Here is a 19,174-nt window from a genome sequence, read left to right as displayed (position 1 = left end):
TCAGATCATGATCTCATGGCTCATGCCTCACATCAGGCTCTCTGCTGTCAGTGCAGAGCCTGCTTCGGATCCTCTGTCCCCCTGTCTCTCTGCCCCTCCCCTGCTCACACTTTCGCTCTCTCAAAAACAAACGTTAAAAAAAGATATTATTAAATGTTAACATTTGGCCTTTTACTAACCATCCTAATTGAACAACCTAAGAGAAGAATCAGAGAATCCTACAGAAGTGAGGGGGGGGCTTATCATCTAACATCCTGGAGTGTTCATTGGCTTGATGTGAAATACTGTAGTCCCCAAGTGGAAGTAGGGCCTAGTGGGAGTTTAAGAGTGCTGTGAATTGGAATGTTTTGGAAGAAGCAGTAGTTTTGAGGTGGAAGGACAAAACAGATGTCAGCATGGAACTAAACTGAGAGGGCAACCACCTTTTAAAATCATACAGTATGGGGGCACCTGGGTGGCGCAGTCGGTTAAGCGTCCGACTTCAGCCAGGTCACGATCTCACGGTCCGTGAGTTCGAGCCCCGCGTCAGGCTCTGGGCTGATGGCTCGGAGCCTGGAGCCTGTTTCCGATTCTGTGTCTCCCTCTCTCTCTGCCCCTCCCCCGTTCATGCTCTGTCTCTCTCTGTCCCAAAAATAAATAAAAACGTTGAAAAAAAAAAAAAAATAAAATAAAATCATACAGTATGTGTTTTGCCAGATCTCAGACTATCCAGTCAGGCTGGATAAAGAATTGAAATAACGTATGGGCTTCAGAAAAGCCAAACAGGATGTGAATAAATGAGGCAGGAGAGAAAGTGGATCCTCCAGGGGCCCAGAGCAGAGAACTCATGGAAGACAAAAGAAGCATCAGCAAAATATGTCATTGATCTGTAACCAATGAAGAACGGACTCCTGCCACCTGTTCAGGGGTGACCCCCTCTCCTTCAGGGGCATAGAGGAAGCTGCAGGTTCCATTTCATTTAATTCCATTTCTATTTATAGACTTAATCCCTCACATTTCTAAAAAAGATTCATGGACGGTTACAATTAAAGGCACAGTGCACAAGTAGAAAAGAACTAATATTAAATGAAGAAAATGAGACACTAGTCACACCAGAAATCCAAGCTAACAATGGCTACAACAGTTGATGATAAAAGTTGGTTCTAAGCTTCCTTGTCTTGGAAATAGAAGCATTTATTAGTATTAATGCACTTTTTCCTGTGGCTGGATGAGATCAAAGAATGAATCAAATGGATCCTAAAGTATAAAGGACACTAAATAACATAATGGGCACAACTTATAACAGCTTCAGAAAAGGGTAAAAAGAAATTCTTCATTTGGCCATCTGGTCTCTCCACAGCTGAATGAATGCTGTGAGTTAAATGTTGTACTTCAGTGCTAGGAAGACACTGCCACTAGAGAGGCTGGGGGTGCTTGCCTGGTTGGCTCAGTCGGTTAAGCATTCAACTTTTGATTTCAGCTCAGGTCATGATCTCATGGTTCAGTTCATGAGATCAAGCCTTACATCTGGCTCTGTGCTGACAGTGTGGAGCTCGCTTGGGATTCTCATTCTCTCTCTCTCTCTCTCTCTCTCTCTCTCTCTCTCTCTCTCTCTCTGCTCCTCCTTCACTTGCTCTCTCTCTCTCTCTCTGTCTCACTCTCAAAATAAATTTTAAAAAAGAGAGAGAGAGAGGCTGGATGAACAGCTCATTAGTATGACCTTTAGACTAGAGGGGTTTTTTTTGGTTTTAACTGCAGGAGTGATCTGTTAGTGAATAGTGAAATTAGTTGAGTGAGTTGCTATTAGCATTTTTAAAATGAAACAGAACAGAATACATGACACAGAGTAAGGTTAAGTTTGAATTTAATTTAGATCCCTACATACTAACATACTATGTATTTCTTATATAATATACTATCTCTTACTGGAATATTAGTTGGTAGGCTTTGGCCATTCCAGTCTTATGGTTTAAAATATATAGAGAAAATACCAAGAACTAGGTGCTGGGAAGAACAGAGATAAGATCCTTGAACCAGAACAAGAGCCACTATGCCTTTAAATTGTGCCAATTTAGGAACCTGTGACTAGACTCAGTATTTTTTTAATGAAATACAATTAACATACAGTGTTATATTAGTTTCAATTCAACAATTCTATACATTGCTCACTGTGCATCACATTTGATCCCCTTTATCCGTTTCATATATCCTCCCACCTACCTGCCCTCTGGTAACCACCAGTGCTCACTGTACTTAAAAGTCTGGTTTTTTTGTTTGTCTTTTTCCCCCTTTGTTCACTTGTTTTATTATTTTTTTAAGTTTATTTATTTATATTGAGAGAGACAGAGGCAGCATGAATGAGGGAGGGGCAGAGAGAGGGAGAGAGAATCCCAAGCAGGCTCTGTGCTGCCAGCGCAGAGCCCAACACGGGTCTCAAACTCATGAACTGTGAGACCATGACTTGGGCTGAAACCAAGAGTCGGATGCTTAACCAACTGAGCCACGTAGGTGCCCCTCACTTGTTTTATTTCTTAAATTCCACATATGAGTGAGATCATATGGTATTTGTTTTTCTCTAACTTATCTCACTTAGCATTATACCTTCTAGATCCATCCATGTTGTTACATATGGCAACATGCATGTTTTTGACTGAGTAATATTCCTGTGTGTGTATGTGTGTGTGTGTGTGTGTGTGTGCGCGCGCATGTGCGTGTGTACCACATCTACTTTATCCATTAATCTGTCAGCAGACACAGGCTGCTTCCATATCTTGGCTGTTGTAAATAATGCTGAAATAAACATAGGGTTGCATATATCTTTTCAAATTCGTGTTTTTATTTTCTTGGGGTGAATACCCAGTAGTGGAATTACTGGTGCTGGGACAACTGGTCAGCCACATGCAGAAGAATGAACCTGGACCATTTTCTTACACCATGTACAAAAATAAACTCAAAATGGATGAAAGACCTCAATGTGAGACCTGCAACCATAAAAACCCTTGAAGAGAGCACAGGCAGTAATTTCTTTGACATTGGCCATAGAATCATTTTTCTAGATATGTCTCCTGAGGGAAGGGAAATAAAAGCAAAAAATCAACTGGTGGACTACACTAAAATCAGAGCCTTTTGCACAGTAAAGGAAACCATCAACAAAACAAAAAGGCAACCTGCCAAATGGGAAAAGATATTTTCGAATGATATATCTGATAAGGGGTTAATATCCATAACATGTAAATAATTTATACAACTCAACACCAAAAACCCACAAATAATCCGATTAACAAAAGGGCAGAGAACCTGAATAGACATTTTTCCAAAGAAGGCATAAAGATGACAAACAGACATATGAAAAAGTGCTCAACATCACTAACCACCAGGGAAATGTAAGTCAAAACCACAATGAAATATCAGCTCACACCTGTCAGAATGGCTACCATCAAAAAGATAAGAGAGAACAAATGTTGATGAAGGGTTGGACAAAAGGGAGCCCTTGTGCACTGTTGGTGGGAATGTAAATTAGTACAGCTACTATGGAAAAGAGTATGGAGATTCCTCAAGAAATTAAAAATAGAACTACCATGTGATCCAGCAATCTCACTTATGGGTATATGTCTGAAGGAATTGAAATCAGGATCTTAAAGAGATACCTTCAAATCCAAACCACAATGAGAGTAGACTCAGAGACATGCTTTCTTGGTTTTGTGCATTGTTTCTTTTTCGTGTGCCTTCAGTACGTCACCGAGCCCTTTTTGAAAACCCTAATCTACTTTGGCTGTAATAAAAAGGGAAATTAGAGAAAGTATGAGATATGGCCAGTAACGCAGAGAGGCAGGGAACCCCTGGTGGTCAGACTGGGTCATGCAGACTGAGGGTTTCCATTGAGAGACCTTTCAGAGCCACAAATTAGAATGGCTTCTCCAGTTCTTCTTCTCTGAGTGGGCAGTACCTCTGTATACAGGTACTGCTTACTTAGGGAAAGCTTTTTTTAAAAAAAAAAATCATCTTCCTGCTTCATAAGTGATGTTTGGATCAGGTCCTCAGGGTTATCTATGAAAATAGGACGTTTGTGGCAGGACCATGGCATTGCCCAGCTCTAGGAGTTCAATGCAGCAGCCTTGAGTGATGATGAGACCCTTCACATTTGGGGGGGGAAACCCTCCTTCTCCCAAATTTGGACGTGTATATATAGCTACGGCTTTGGAGAAAGAGTTCTGGGAGGATTTCCAACTATAACAACTATTAGCAATGGTATGAGAAACAGGCTGGGGTGAGATCAAGATTTAGTTTCTAATGTTGACTCCAAGTCTTGCAAGTAACAGCAAATGAGATAAAAACCTGTATTTTCATACAAAAAAAAAAGTTTTTCAAAAACATTGAAAATTGTCTAGAAATAAAGAAACTACTTGTTGGGGCGCCTGGCTGGCTCAGTTGGTAGAGCATATGATTCTTGAACTTGAGGTTGTGAGTTTGAGCCCCACGCTGGGCATAGAGCTTACTTTAAAAAAAGAAGGAAGGAAAGAAACTAGTTTTGGAAGGGTCTCTGACCATTTCTCTCCTCTTGTTTCAGATGACAGTCATGTCCCTTTCCAGGGACCTCAAGGACGACTTGCACAGTGACACAGTGCTCTCCATCTTAAATGAGCAGCGCATTCGGGGCATTTTATGCGATGTCACTATTATTGTGGAAGACACCAAATTTAAAGCCCACAGCAATGTCCTGGCTGCTTCAAGCCTTTATTTCAAAAATATCTTTTGGAGCCATACAATCTGTATTTCCAGCCATGTCCTGGAACTGGATGATCTCAAAGCTGAAGTGTTTACAGAGATCCTTAATTATATCTACAGCTCCACAGTTGTCGTCAAGAGACAGGAAACAGTCACGGATCTTGCAGCTGCAGGGAAAAAGCTGGGAATATCCTTCTTGGAAGACCTTACTGATCGCAACTTCTCAAATTCCCCTGGTCCCTATGTATTCTGCATTACTGAAAAGGGAGTGGTTAAAGAAGAAAAAAATGAAAAAAGGCACGAAGAACCTGCCATCACCAATGGGCCAAGGATCACAAATGCATTTTCCATCATTGAAACAGAAAATAGTAATAACATGTTCTCTCCACTGGACTTGAGAGCAAGTTTCAAAAAGGTCTCTGACTCCATGAGAACCACCAGCCTCTGCCTGGAGAGGACTGACGTGTGCCACGAGGCAGAGCCCGTCCGCACGCTGGCGGAGCACTCGTATGCCGTTTCCTCCGTGGCCGAGGCATACAGAAGTCAGCCCGTACGTGAACACGACAGCAGTTCGCCTGGTAAAACAGGTAAAGAAACCTGTGAAGCTCTAGCAGCAAAACCGAAAACGTGCCGAAAGCCAAAGACAGTCTCCATACCCCAGGCTTCCGATTCAGCTGCAGAAAATAGACCACCCCCTCCAGCAACCAGCTCAGAGGTTAATCAGGAAAGAAGTCCAGAGCTGCCTGCCGTTCTTCCTCGTTCAAAATCTCCCAACAACGAAGGAGATCTCCGTTTTTCCAAGGAAGATGAAAATAAATCCTCTGACGTCCCTGGGCCGCCGACGGCAGAGGTCCCACCTCTCGTGTACAACTGCAGCTGTTGTTCTAAGTCCTTTGACAGTAGCACTTTGCTCGGTGCCCACATGCAGCTCCACAAGCCAACCCAGGAGCCGTTAGTGTGCAAGTACTGCAACAAGCAGTTCAGCACCCTGAACAGACTGGATCGGCACGAGCAGATTTGTATGAGGTCCAGCCACATGCCTGTTCCCGGAGGAAACCAGCGCTTTTTAGAAAACTATCCAACCATCGGACAGAATGGAAGTTCGTTCACAGGTCCAGAACCGTTGCTCTCTGAAAACAGGATTGGTGAGTTTTCCAGTACCGGAAGTACCTTGCCAGAAACGGACCACATGGTTAAATTTGTTAATGGGCAGATGCTCTACAGCTGTGTTGTATGCAAACGTAGTTACGTGACTTTATCCAGCCTCCGAAGACATGCAAATGTTCACTCGTGGAGAAGAACATATCCGTGTCATTACTGCAACAAAGTATTTGCACTGGCTGAGTACAGGACAAGACATGAAATTTGGCATACAGGGGAGAGGCGCTATCAGTGCATTTTCTGCCTTGAAACTTTCATGACCTACTATATTCTCAAAAACCATCAGAAGTCTTTCCATGCCATAGATCACAGACTTTCCATCAGTAAAAAAACAGCAAATGGAGGCTTGAAGCCTAGTGTGTATCCATATAAACTTTACAGGCTACTGCCTATGAAATGCAAGAGGGCTCCTTATAAGAGCTACCGAAATTCTTCCTATGAAAATGCTCGAGAAAGCAGTCAGATGAATGCGTCAGCATCTGGTCCCTATGTCATTCAGAATCCACACAGCTCTGAGTTACCGACGCTGAATTTCCAAGACCGCGTCAACACCCTCACCAGCAGTCCAGCCGTCCCCTTGGAAACATCTGCACGCCAGGACGTGCCCGCTTCTGCCAACGTACAGAGCGCAGAGGGGACCAAGTGGGGAGAGGAAGCACTGAAAGTCGATCTCGACAATAACTTTTATTCTACCGAGGTGTCGGTTTCTTCCACTGAGAATGCTGTCAGCTCTGACCTCCCAGCAGGGGACGTGCCTGTTTCGTCTTTGAGTGGTGGCAGTGAGAACGCAGCCTCTGTGATCAGCTACAGTGGCTCAGCACCCTCGGTCATTGTGCATAGTAGCCAGTTCTCATCAGTGATAATGCACAGCAACGCCGTTGCCGCCATGACCAGCAGCAGCCACAGAGCCCCTTCGGACCCAGCAGGCAGTCAGCCCCTGAAAGACGACAGCAAACTCGAGCCTGACAAAGCGGGCAGGGTCGTCAGCAGACCCAAAAGCATTAAGGAGAAAAAGAAGATCGTGCCGTGTAACAAAGGGGAGATAGCAGAGGAGTCCAAATACGTCGCTGATCCCGGAGGGTCATTGAGCAAAACCGCAAGTATGAAAGAAACCAGTAAAATTGAAACCTACATTGCAAAGCCTGCTCTGCCAGGAACCTCCACAAACAGCAACGTGGCGCCCCTTTGCCAGATAACGGTGAAAATTGGAAACGAAGCCATCGTGAAAAGGCACATCCTAGGATCTAAGTTGTTCTATAAAAGAGGGAGAAGACCCAAGTATCAAGTGCAGGAGGAGACCTTGCCACAAGAGAGTGACCCAGAAGCCAACAGAGACAGCCCACTCGGGCTCTGCCAGTCCGAGTGTGTGGAAATGAACGAGATGTTCGATGACGCCAGCGACCAGGATTCCACTGACAAACCTTGGCGTCCTTACTACAACTACAAACCCAAAAAGAAATCCAGACAGTTGAGGAAAATGAGGAAGGTCAACTGGAAGAAAGAACATGAACACAGGAGCCCAAGCAATAAGTGTAAATACCCAGCAGAACTGGACTGCGCTGTGGGGAAAGCTCCTCAGGAGAAGGCCTTTGAGGAAGAAGAAAATAAAGAGATGCCCAAGCTGCAGTGCGAACTCTGCGATGGAGACAAAGCCTCGGGGGCCGGCAATCAAGGAAGGCCCCACCGGCATCTCACTGCTAGGCCTTACGCCTGCGAGTTCTGTGCCAAGCAGTTCCAGAGCCCTTCCACGCTCAAGATGCACATGCGGTGTCACACCGGAGAGAAGCCGTACCAGTGCAAGACCTGCGGGCGGTGCTTCTCGGTGCAGGGAAACTTACAGAAACACGAACGCATCCACCTGGGCGTGAAGGAGTTCATCTGTCAGTACTGCAACAAGGCATTCACGTTGAACGAGACGCTCAAAATCCACGAAAGAATCCACACCGGCGAAAAGCGTTACCACTGTCAGTTCTGCTTTCAGAGTTTTTTGTACCTTTCCACAAAAAGGAATCATGAGCAGAGGCACATTTGGGAACATGATGGGAAGGGCTATGCCTGCTTCCAGTGCCCCAAAATTTGCAAAACAGCTGCTGCCCTTGGAATGCACCAGAAGAAACACTTATTCAAGAGCCCAAGTCAGCGGGAGAAAGTCGAAGGTGACATGTGCCATGAGAACTCAAATCCTCTGGAGAACCCACATGTCAATGATTCAGAAGACAATGACCAAAAGGATAATGTGCAAACCATTGTTGAAAATGTCCTTTGAGTGGCGATACTTAGAAAAATCTTCAAAACTATAAGTTGGTGGGTTTGTTGTTTTGGGGTGTTTTTAGCTGTTTCTTCTGGTGTGTGTGTTTTTTTTTTTTTAAGTTTAGTTTTGTTTTGTTCACACAACAGTCATGAAGGAGTGAAATGTAAAAAAGAAAATCTCATTTGTGAAAATTCCAGAAAAAGGATCCTAATATCTACTTTGGGTTTTAGCATTAACTTCATGCAAAGTGCACAAAAATGAAATAGCTGAATCCTCCAGTATCCCAAGTATCTTGTGGAAGTTTATGAAGTTCTTAGCTGTGGTATTTCTGCCAGTGGAAAAAAAAAGAGTCTAATGTTAGCCTAATTTAGAACTTTCTAGTAAGTGCTAATAGGAACTGGCTGCTGAGCTGTCTTTAGTCACTGGAGAAAACGAGGGTCGGATATCATGAAAACATCATCTTCATAAATATGTTAGAAGGTAAACGAGCTATGACAGTCATTTTTCCCATCCAGCTTCTGTGCTATTAAAAATTGTTTAAATTAGTGGATATATAAGAAATATTTAATATTATAGCTGAAAATATGTGTGAAATTGAGTAACTTAAGTAGGACATTCATACATTATCTAGAACTACTTTTCTGCAACACAAGCCTTGTAAAATACATATATAAATCACTATGACTTTTAACTATCCATGTCCCCTGTAGAGAATTATAATGACGAGCAATAGATCTGCAAATAATGAGGACTAATGGAAAAATCAGTAGAAAGCATCTTGATATGATTTAAGAGCACGTTGTATGCTTTTAGATGGAATGCTGTTCCCTTGAAGTTCTGGCTGAGCTATTACTAGAACTGGTCTACTCCAGTCACAGAAAAAATAGGTCATGCCTTATCTACGGGGGAGAGCCCTCCCAGAATTTTTCTCTGATCACCTGTGCTGTATATTACTTTGCAGTGGCCTCACTTCAGAAAATAAAGAAGGGTCAAATTCTTCTGAAACTCCCTGCAGTCTTCCATCCATCACAAGGCCATGGATGTAGAGGCCTATTTCAGACAGACTTAATCAGTCTCCAGGGTTTAAGTTAAAACCTGACACATCCCATTCCACTGAAGGAGTGTCCAGGAAATTTAGTGCAAAGCATGCATATGGTGGTGAATTCCCAGGCACTTGAAAATGACAGAAAGCCTAATCCCAGTGATTATTAGCCGCCTTGGAGATTATGCAGCCCACAAGTATATACTAATATAAAACAAAAGGGCATCAGAAAGACACCTCCCACCTCACCCATTAATGACTTGAGTGGGCAAGAGGAAGCGATGACCTTCCTTGCCTCAAACAGTAGCTTTGTTTTGGGGGAGGTTGGAGGAGAGATAGACTGTGGAGTAATACGATTCCATCACTTACTTATATGACTCAGAAACCTATCCCCAAAGCCAGATGCCTTGTCTTCATGTTTGCAGACACCTGGCTCCCTTGCTAAAAACCCACTTAAGTTGTTTCATGTTCTTTTATGCTGCCCCACACCATCACCATTGCCCTCCAAGTCTAATTGCGCTGTAGGATATTCCATCATGTGGACTAGGTTCTGGGAAGCTGGAACTCATCATTCTTAGGTTATAAACTGCCAGAATAGGAGGGAGAGAGAAAACATTCCCACCCTTTGATCACCAGTGTGAGCAGAACCTGGAACCTGGTTTAAGGGTGACCTACAGCTATTCATGTTCATGGGATTTGATAGATGGAAGCCCAAGGTTATTCAAGGTTGCAGAGTCACCATAATGAAGAAGTAGTTCAAAGGACTCCAGTTTCTCTCTTCAAGTATTGTGATGTCTCCTTGAAGAAGACTTAATACGGATTTGGGTGGGCAAGAAAGCATTTAAACACCCAGAGAAGGACACGATCAAAGCTGACCTTTTTATACAGTAGTATTTTGCTGTTAAGTAACCCCAATATTGCATCTGCATTTATCTTTTGTTGATCTACTTTCACTTACTTACATACAGTATTATGTAATAGAGGAAAATGGGGAAATGCAAGCAAATTCATCCTTATTTTATACGTTGTATATATGTATACCTGCACTACTCATTTGGGTTTTGTTAAAAGAGATGGTCACAAAGGGCTTATGAAAATCATTTCTGAATTGATAATTAGAATATTGAATAGGTAATTCGGTGATCTACTAATTTATTTTATCTCAATTGGGATTATTAATCAAAGAGAATTACTGTGTATTTCAGTCATTTTGATTTGAGGTAACTCCAAATATAAAATTATTACATGTAGTGATGTCTCCTAGCCCTTACATGTGGAAATTTTTTAAGTGGACTTGTATGCTGATAATTCTAGACCAAAGTAAATATGGCAGAATATTTATACATGAAAAAATAATTTTGCAAATATTTTCTATAATTGTATTATTCGTTTAAAATGTTGATAGCTTGTGTTAGTTTCAGGGAGGGGTGTATATTTTGATAAAAAAAATACTTGACTTTGTAATTCTGTATATTCTATACAATTTATAGCAGAGCCGTTTTAAGACAGCCTTGTCACATTTTTGTTAATTGTGAAAACTTTACCATGAGTGATGTTTATGCATTGAGTACATAACGACCAACTAGAATTAAAGTAGGTGTAAACAGTGAACATACTGTATGCTGTACAAGATATATTGTAATTTGCTGTTTTAGCATCTGTATTTTGGTTAGAAGATATTATTAAATGCAGATGTTAAGGGTTGGAAAAGTCTAATTTTATTTTTAGAAATAATGAATATAAATTTGGTTTTGCTTGATTAAAATAGCTTATTCTATGTTAAGTCTCTTAAATGTTTTAATGTTAATTCTTTTGTGCAGTCAAGCGGCTATTTCCTCTTTGTGAGTCACAGCATTGTTTCACATATTATTCATTTAATATATTTCTGTTTCCTTACTTGTTTACGTTCCATGATACCTACTTACATGCTTAGGACTCAAATGGAATATGCATTAAAAAAAAAAGCAGAAATAAGAGAGATTGAAGTCTTCTTATCATTTAATGCCTTGGCTAGGCCTGACCTTGTGATAAATCAGAGAGCGTTGAAAGTGTTCTGTCTACTCTACTCATCCTCGGGAAACAGATTACACTTAGTACCAGGAATCTGGCAAGGTTCTTCCCATGGGCTGTTTCATTCAGGTCTTTCCCAGCAACCATGGGAAGTAGACTTCATTATCTACATTTTGTAGTGACTTTGAGAAGATCCCACAACCAGACAGAACCAGGATTCCAAGCCAGATCTCCCTGACTTCAAAGCCCACGTTTTTGTTTCTTCTCAACACCTTAGAGAAAAATACTTAATGTAAACTGAACGGGCAGTGAGGCAAAGAGGCATGACAAATGAATGCAGCTTTATGATGATAGCTGTTACAGTGATGGCCTTCAGGAGGCCGTACTGGTCTCAGCTTTCCCTGACACCACCGCTGCTTTATTTCTGATGCCTCTACACTCTGGGCATTTGCCTTCTCTTGTATGTTGGGATATTGCCTTATAAAATCATTTTTTAAATCTGTACACTTTTTCTTTTCAAGAATATAGAGTAAAATCGGGCGCCTGGGTGGCTCAGTCAGTTAAATGTCTGACTTCGGCTCGGGTCATGATCTCACAGTTGTGAGTTCAAGGCCCGTATCAGGCTCTGTGCTGTCAGCTCAGAGCCTGGAGTCTGCTTCAGATGCTGTGTCTCCCTCTCTCTCTCTCTGCCCCTCCCCTGCTCCCTCTCTCTCTCTCTCTCTTCCTCTCTCTCTCTCTCTCAAAAACAAACATTTTAAAAAAGGGATTAAAAATAATATGGAGTAAAATATTTAATACTGTTTTAAGCTAGTAATTTTTCACATAAAAAATGTCCCCTCATCACAGACTATATTCCTAACTTTAATTATCTTCAGATGCATGCAGTTAGTCACAGTAGCTAGTGTGAAAGGGAGTGCCAGTGGCTCAGGCAACATAATCCATCACCAACACAGGGAAAATAACGCAAATTTCCAGTCCTACTAATGTCTGGCCCGTAAGCATCAGTTTTGTATTTGAAGGATAATCCAAACCAAATCCAAATCGAAAATTTGATAACTGCTGCCTGCTGAAACTAACTTCACTTATCTAGCAAAACATTAAATATTGAAAGAATTTTTAATAATTGAGAAAGTAGCTCCATTAAAAGCATCAAAACAAATCCTGCAAGGCAATCCTACTTGTGCATATTGTATTAATCACTTTGGGTTCTTTTACTCCTGTTTCTCACCTTCCTCTTTTCTCATTACCCACACCCCCCCACACACCCCCCCCCCACCCCCCGGTTGACCGGTCCCATGCCCTCTGTCTCCCCTCAGTAGCTCTTTGCAGAGGCAATTTCCTCCATATCTGAGAACTCTTCACCTTTCTCCTCCCCAAATCCTGGCCGGCTATCAGTCTCCCTTCTGGAGAGAGGAACCCCTTGCCTTGTCCCCACTCCCCCTCCCCAGTATACTCCCCTTGATGCTGATTCTCCGAGGAAGGTCATCAGTGAGCAGGTGAGTGGGCTTGGGGTGCAGATTTTAAAATGAAATTCTCCCAAGTTTAGACAACTCCTGGAAGAACTGGTTATAGCAGAAGTATGATTACATTTCTTAAGGTTTTGTAAATTATGATTTCATTCTTGATGTCTAAGACCTCAATTCTATTTACTTAGAATGTTTTGCTGAGAGGGGCACCTGGGTGGCTTGGTCGGTTGAGCGTCCGACTTCGGCTCAGGTCATGATCTCACGGTCCGTGAGTTTGAGCCCCGCGTCGGGCTCTGTGCTGACAGCTCAGAGCCTGGAGCCTGTTTCAGATTCTGTGTCTCCCTCTCTCTCTGCCCCTCCCCTGTTCATGCTCTGTCTCTCTCTGTCTCAAAAAATAAATAAACGTTAAAAAAAAAAAAAAAATTAAAAAAAAAAAAGAATGTTTTGCTGAGAAGTGAAGAGCACTTTTTTCCCCAATAATTTTAAAAACTCTGACTTCTATGTCACATAGGGGTCAGGATGTTATTCTTTGTTATAAGAAACTTCGGTATACAGAGATTTAAAAGCTGGAACAGTGCTAATTTATGGAGAATTTTAATTCATTTATTCAAAATATGTTTAATTTGGGGTCTCAGGTGTTGTGTCCAGGCCAGGGCTATAGAGTTATAAGAGGTAGCCTGTGCCTTTGAGGAGCCGGAGACCGGGGAAGGAGACTGATGAGGCAAGGCACGATTACAAAACGAAACCCTGAGTCCCTAGTTGCTCAGAACCAGATCGGATTATGTTGGGTTCTGATAGAGAGAGGGCACTGCGCTGGGCCTGACCGAGCCTGGGCTTCCCAGTGCAGGCAGGTCCAGGTAGGAGTGGCTAAAACACAGGAGCATGGGTGAGTGCATGTGGTTCCACAGGCCTGGGGTCCGGGTGGTGAGCCAGGAGAGGTACACAGAGGACACATCACCAGGGCCTCGTGTGCCTTGCCAGAGATTTTGTATTTCTGACACAGACAGATGATGGGGGAGCAGATGAGCAGCTGAGTGCTAGGAGGGAAGGGCAGAGAGCGGTTCCAGAAGGTCCAAGCGAGAGGCCGTGTGAGAGCTTCAACAAAAAGCAAATGATTTAATGTGTTTAAAGGATGACTGTCACTGCAGTATAGGGAAGAGACTGCAGGTCAGTGAAGAAGGTCTCTGGAGGGCCTGTGTGGTTCAGTCAGTTAAGTGTCCAACTCTTTTTTGTTGTTGTTTGTGAGTGACTTTATTCTCTTTTTTATTATTATTTCTGGGGCGCCTGGGTGGCTCAGTTGGTTGAGCTTCTGACTTCCGCTCAGATCATGATCTCACGGTCTGTGAGTTCAAGCCCCTTAAGGGCTCTGTGCTGACAGCTCAGAGCCTGGAGCCTGCTTCAGTTTCTGTGTCTCCCTCCCTTTCTGCCCCTCCCCATTCACACTCTGTCTCTCTGTCTCTCTGTCTCTCTCTCAAAAATTAAAAAAATTAAAAAATATATACAGTGTAGCCTTGGCTTCAGGAGGAGTAGAACCCAGTGCTCCTCCCAACAATTCCCTCCTTAATGTCTGTCACCCATTAACCCATACCCCCACCCACCTCCCCTCCAGCAACCCTCAGTTTGTTCTCCGTATTGAAGAGTCTCTTAAGGTTTGCCTCCCTCTCTGTTTTTATCTTATTTTTCCTTCCCTTCCCCTATGATTATCTGTTGAGTTTCTCAATTTCCACATAAGACTAAAACCGTATGGCTTTCTCTGACTTATTTTGCTTAGCATAATACACTCTAGTTCCATCCACATTGTTGCAAATGGCAAGATTTCATTCTTTTTCGTCACTGAGTAGTACTCTATTGTATGTATACACTTTATCTTCTTTATCCATTCATCAGTTGATGGACATTTGGGCTCTTCCCATAATTTGGCTATTGTTGGTAGCGTTGCTATAAACATTGGGGTACACATGCCCCTTCGGATCAGCACGTTTGTATCCTTTAGATAAATTCCTAGTAGTGCAATTTCTGGATCATAGGGTAGTTCTTTACTTAGGGTTTTTGGTGTTTTTTTTTTAAACTATTTTCCATAGTGTTTTCCAGGGTGGCTGTACCAGTTTGCATTCCCACCAACAGTGTAAGCGTCCAACTGTTGGTTTCAGCTCAGGTGTTGATGTTGGGGTTGTGAGTTCAAGCCATGCACTGGGCTCCATGCTGGGTGTGGAGCCGACTTTAAAAAAATGTAAGTAACCAATGACTCTCACTGCAATGCAGTGAAGAAACTATTTTTTCTTCTCTTGCAATATATTTTTGAAGAAATTATGTTGTTTGTCCTGAAGAGTTTGTCACAGCCTGGGAATTAACAAGACAGCTTCCTAAGTTGGGTTATGTTCTTCCATCAGGAGGTACATACTGTCTGAGATACTGGATGTACTTTGAAGGTAGATCTGATAGGATTTGTGAGTGGTTTAGGTCCCAGGAGGTGACAAAAACAGAGAGGTCAAAGATGACTCCCAGGTTTTGGGTCTGAGTCATTAGAAGAGTGGAGTCACCTGTAGACCACTAGCTATGTGGACCAGAAGTTCAGAAGGGGGACTGGCTTTGGGTATGAAGCTGAAAGTTGTTTCATTCATTCAAAACATATTTGAGCTAGGTGCTGGGAATACAAAAACAGAAAAAACAAATTGTCCCTGTAGCTTATGATCTAATGGGGAACACAAAAAGCTAACCAATTACAATTTCAGTAAGTAATGTGAAGAAGAGGTGCCATGAGGGGGGCCTAAGCTAGTCTGGAAGTTCGAGGGAAGTCGTCCTTGAGGAAGTACCTTTTGAATGAGATCTGAAAAAGGAATAAAGTTGAAAGAGGAGAGGAGCACCTGAGTGGCTCAGTGGGTTACGTGTCTAACTCTTGATTTCAGCTCAGGTCATAGTCTCACGGTTGATGAGATCGAGCCCCACATCCAGCTCCATGCTGTTGGTGCAAAGCCTGCTTGAGATGCTCTTTCGTTTCCTCTCTGTCTGCCTCTGCCCTGCTTGTTCTCTCTCTTGCTCTTCTCAAAATAAGTAAATAAACTTAAGAAAGAAAGAAAAAGGAAGGAAGGAAGGAAGAGAAAGAAAGAAAGAGAAAGAAAGAAAGAGAAAGAAAGAGAAAGAAAGAAAAAGAAAGAAAGAAAGAAAGAAAGAAAGAAAGAGAAAGAAAAAGAAAAAGAAAGGCTTTCCGGGTAGAGGGAAGGAAGGAAGGAAGGAAGAGAAAGAGAAAGAAAGAAAGAAAGAAAGAAAGAGAAAGAAAGAAAAAGAAAGAAAGAGAAAGAAAGAAAAAGAAAGAAAGAGAAAGAAAGAAAGAAAGAAAGAAAAGAAAGAAAGGAAGAAAAAGAAAGAAAGAGAAAGAAAGAAAAAGAAAAAGAAAGACTTTCCGGGTAGAGGGAATAGCACGTACAAAAGTCTGTTTCTAGGGGGAACACAGTGCATTGGAAGCCAATGGTGGCCAGAGTGCTAGAGAGGTGGGTCTGAGAGGAGACTGGAGGCTGAAAGCCATACCCTGCAGTACCCCCAGGTCATGCTAAGGATTGGGATCTTACACTAAGAGCAGCAGAGAGCCATTGGATTGTTGGGACAAGAAGAATTTTTAAAATCAGTTTTGTATTGTGAAATGTCACTGAAGCTGAACTGTGGGGAATGACACAGAGGACAATAATGGCCAGAAGTAGAGCAGGCAGGAATCTGTTGCAGTGGTCCAGACTGGAGATGATGGTGGCGTGGGTTATGTATTGACAGTGAAGATGAGAGAAAAGAGGAGAGAATGAGTGCTATTTAGGAGACAAAATCAGCAGAACTTGATACTGGATGGATATGGAGAAGTGAGGGCTGGGGAGGGGTCAAGGATAACCTTTTGTTTTCCTATTTGTTGACACTATGGGAATGTAAGATGTCTCCTATGAAGCTTGTATAGCAAAAGAAGACCGAATCCTGGAAAACACCAATATTTGGTGATTGATATTTGATGAGTAAGTAAAAGTCTGTAAGAGGCTGGCACAGAGAAGGGAACAGAGAAGTAGGAGGAAAATTGGAGGAATGGCATCTAGGCAGCCAGAGATGAAGAACCTCTCAGAAAGGAGAGAATCATCAATTGTGTCAAGTGAAGATAAAGCCAAGTAAAGAAAATCTGGAAAGTGCCCTTTTGCACTTAGCAACTAGAAGGTCACTGGGAGCGATATACTGGTAAAACAGTTAACCATCACCTTGGAGAGCAGGAAAGCCGGATTTATAGTACTTGCCAATGTCTGTCGTGTAAACACTCCTGCCACAGATGATTTTAAGCTGCCAGCGTGATGTCACTGAATGCGGAGTTGAGAAGAGAGACATCCAGTTGGATCATGAGAGCTGGAATGAGCCTGCTGAGTGGTTTCAGTGTGGTGGTACAGGTGGAAACTGGGGGGCAGATGCAGGAGCAGAGAGGAAGAGAGTCAGCAAGGGTTCTTGTTTCCAGAAGCTGAGCTAGGAAGGAGAGAGGAGAGAGAAAAGGAGCTGTAAGTGGAATCTGACGCTTGGAGACCAGGATTCCACCACGTGGGGTGAAACAAAGGATGAGGAGGCAAGAAAGTTGAGGGTATTGGCGAGAGACTCAGTTGTAGCCAAGAACTAGAAAGCCTGGGTTTAATATAAGGAAGTACAGACCTCAGTGTCTGATAGACACACACAAATGGAGGAGGCCTGAAGGCTCTTTTACAACTACTTTCATATTTGTCTCTCACCATCATCCTGTTGTGTTGCCGGTGATTACTGTCTTCATCTGAGGGCTGTGGGCACAGAGCATAGAGAAGCCAAGGGGCCCAGAGAGACAGGGCCAACACCTGTCGGTTTTCAGGACATGGTTCTCACCACCACCAGCTGACTCCACATCGACTAAGATTTTTTGGAAGGTGGGGGACTGGGCCAATGACAACTGCTATGCTTTCTTCAAAATGAGTGTTTATTAACTTGAGACTCGAATACCCCGAGTCCCATGTCTTTCTTTTTTTGTTGTTGTTTTTTGTTTTTTGGTCAATGTGTTCTTCTGTGGCAGTTCGTGTAGGCGGACCTCATTTCACTGCGCATCACTTCACTGTGATTTGCACTTACTGCATTTTTGGGTGTTTTTTTTTTTTACACATTAAAGGTTTGTGGCAACCCAGCACTGAGCAAGTCTGTTGGTGTCTCTGTGTTACATTTTGGTAATTCTTGCAATATTTCAAGCTTTTTCATTATTATATTTGTTATGGGGATCTGTGATCAGTGTTTACAACTCACTGAAAGCTCGGATGAGGCTTAACATTTTTTTTTTAATTTTTTTTTTAACGTTTATTTATTTTTGAGACACAGAGAGACAGAGCATGAACGGGGGAGGGTAAGAGAGAGGGAGACACAGAATCTGAAACAGGCTCCAGGCTCTGAGCTGTCAGCACAGAGCCTGACGCGGGGCTCGAACTCACGGACTGCGAGATCGTGACCTGAGCAGAAGTTGGAGGCTTAACCGACTGAGCCACCCAGGCGCCCGAGGCTTAACATTTTTTTAGCAAGGAAGTATTTTTTTTAATGAAGGCATGACACTGATTTGGGTTTTTGTTGTTGTTTTTTTTAAGTAGGCTTCACAAAACCCAGCATGGAGCCAAATGTGGGGCTTGAACTCGCAACCCTGAGATCAAGACCTGAGCTAAGATCAAGAGTCAGACGCTTAACCAACTGAGCCACCCTGGTGCCCCTGTATATCGTTTTTTTAAATGTAATGCTATTGCACAATTAATGGACTATAGTATAGTATAAACATACTTTTACACGTACTAGAAAACCAAAAAAATTCAATTGACTTGTTTTTTCGTGATACTCATTTTATTGTGCTGGTCTAGAGTCAAACCCACAATATCTCCAAGGTGTACTCCTGTATGACCAGGCACTCTTCTAAGCATCTAATTAATGTTAATTTATTTAATCCTCATATCAATCCTGTGAGATAGACGTTGATATTATCATCCCCATCAACGTTTAATGTGGTCATCTTTTGCTGTACAGTGCCACAAAACTTAGTGGCTTAAAACAGCCATATACAGTGTTCTCGGATCATATGGTTCTGTGGTTTGACTGGGATCAGCTGAGCGGGCCCCTCGTGCAGGTATAGTCAGATGGTGGCATCGTCTAAAGTCTTGACCACCCTGGGCATCCGAGCAGTCCCAGCCCAGCTTGGATTCAAGGGTGGAGGGATGGACTATACTTCTCGATGGGGGAGTAGTAGGCACATACAACGAGGGAAGGGATTGATGGCAGGCATCTTTAGGGACAAGCTATTCTACAAGAGAAAATCCCCAATGAGAAAACCAAGCACAGAGAAGTTATCTTACCCAAGGTCATACAGCTGGTATGTGGAGAAGCAGAGTTCCCTGGCAGTTGAGTTCCAGAGCCGGCTAATAGAGGCAAATGGCACTGAAGCCCGAGAGCACAGACCTCCTCTCACCACAAAGCTGTGGTGGGTAGGAGTACAGCATTATTTGTAGTAGAACTGGAGAGTTCCTGGGATTAGCT

General features: G+C 42.8%; 1 protein-coding gene across 15 annotated transcripts in view; it reads left to right on the top strand.

The window, feature by feature from the left end:
* ZBTB38 (zinc finger and BTB domain containing 38) overlaps positions 1 to 19,174 on the top strand; it is a 173,235-nt gene that overhangs the window by 130,428 nt on the left and 23,633 nt on the right. For 10 of the 15 annotated variants that reach the window (XM_019438176.2, XM_019438168.2, XM_019438116.2 and 7 more), the window contains one exon: positions 4,547 to 11,054. The exons of 4 other annotated variants lie outside the window; for them this stretch is intronic. In XM_019438176.2, the coding sequence (XP_019293721.2) occupies positions 4,547 to 8,131 (3,585 nt within the window). In that variant the 3' untranslated portion in view covers positions 8,132 to 11,054. Of the gene's footprint in view, positions 1 to 4,546; positions 11,055 to 12,455; positions 12,665 to 19,174 lie in introns of those variants that run through there. One more of the 15 variants, XR_002076893.2, reaches the window with a different exon arrangement.

The sequence above is a fragment of the Panthera pardus genome, unplaced genomic scaffold (genome assembly GCF_024362965.1).
Source record: "Panthera pardus isolate Hobbes unplaced genomic scaffold, ASM2436296v1 HiC_scaffold_16, whole genome shotgun sequence".
Taxonomy (NCBI): Eukaryota; Metazoa; Chordata; class Mammalia; order Carnivora; family Felidae; genus Panthera; species Panthera pardus.
This window is presented reverse-complemented; position numbering and strand designations above follow the sequence as displayed.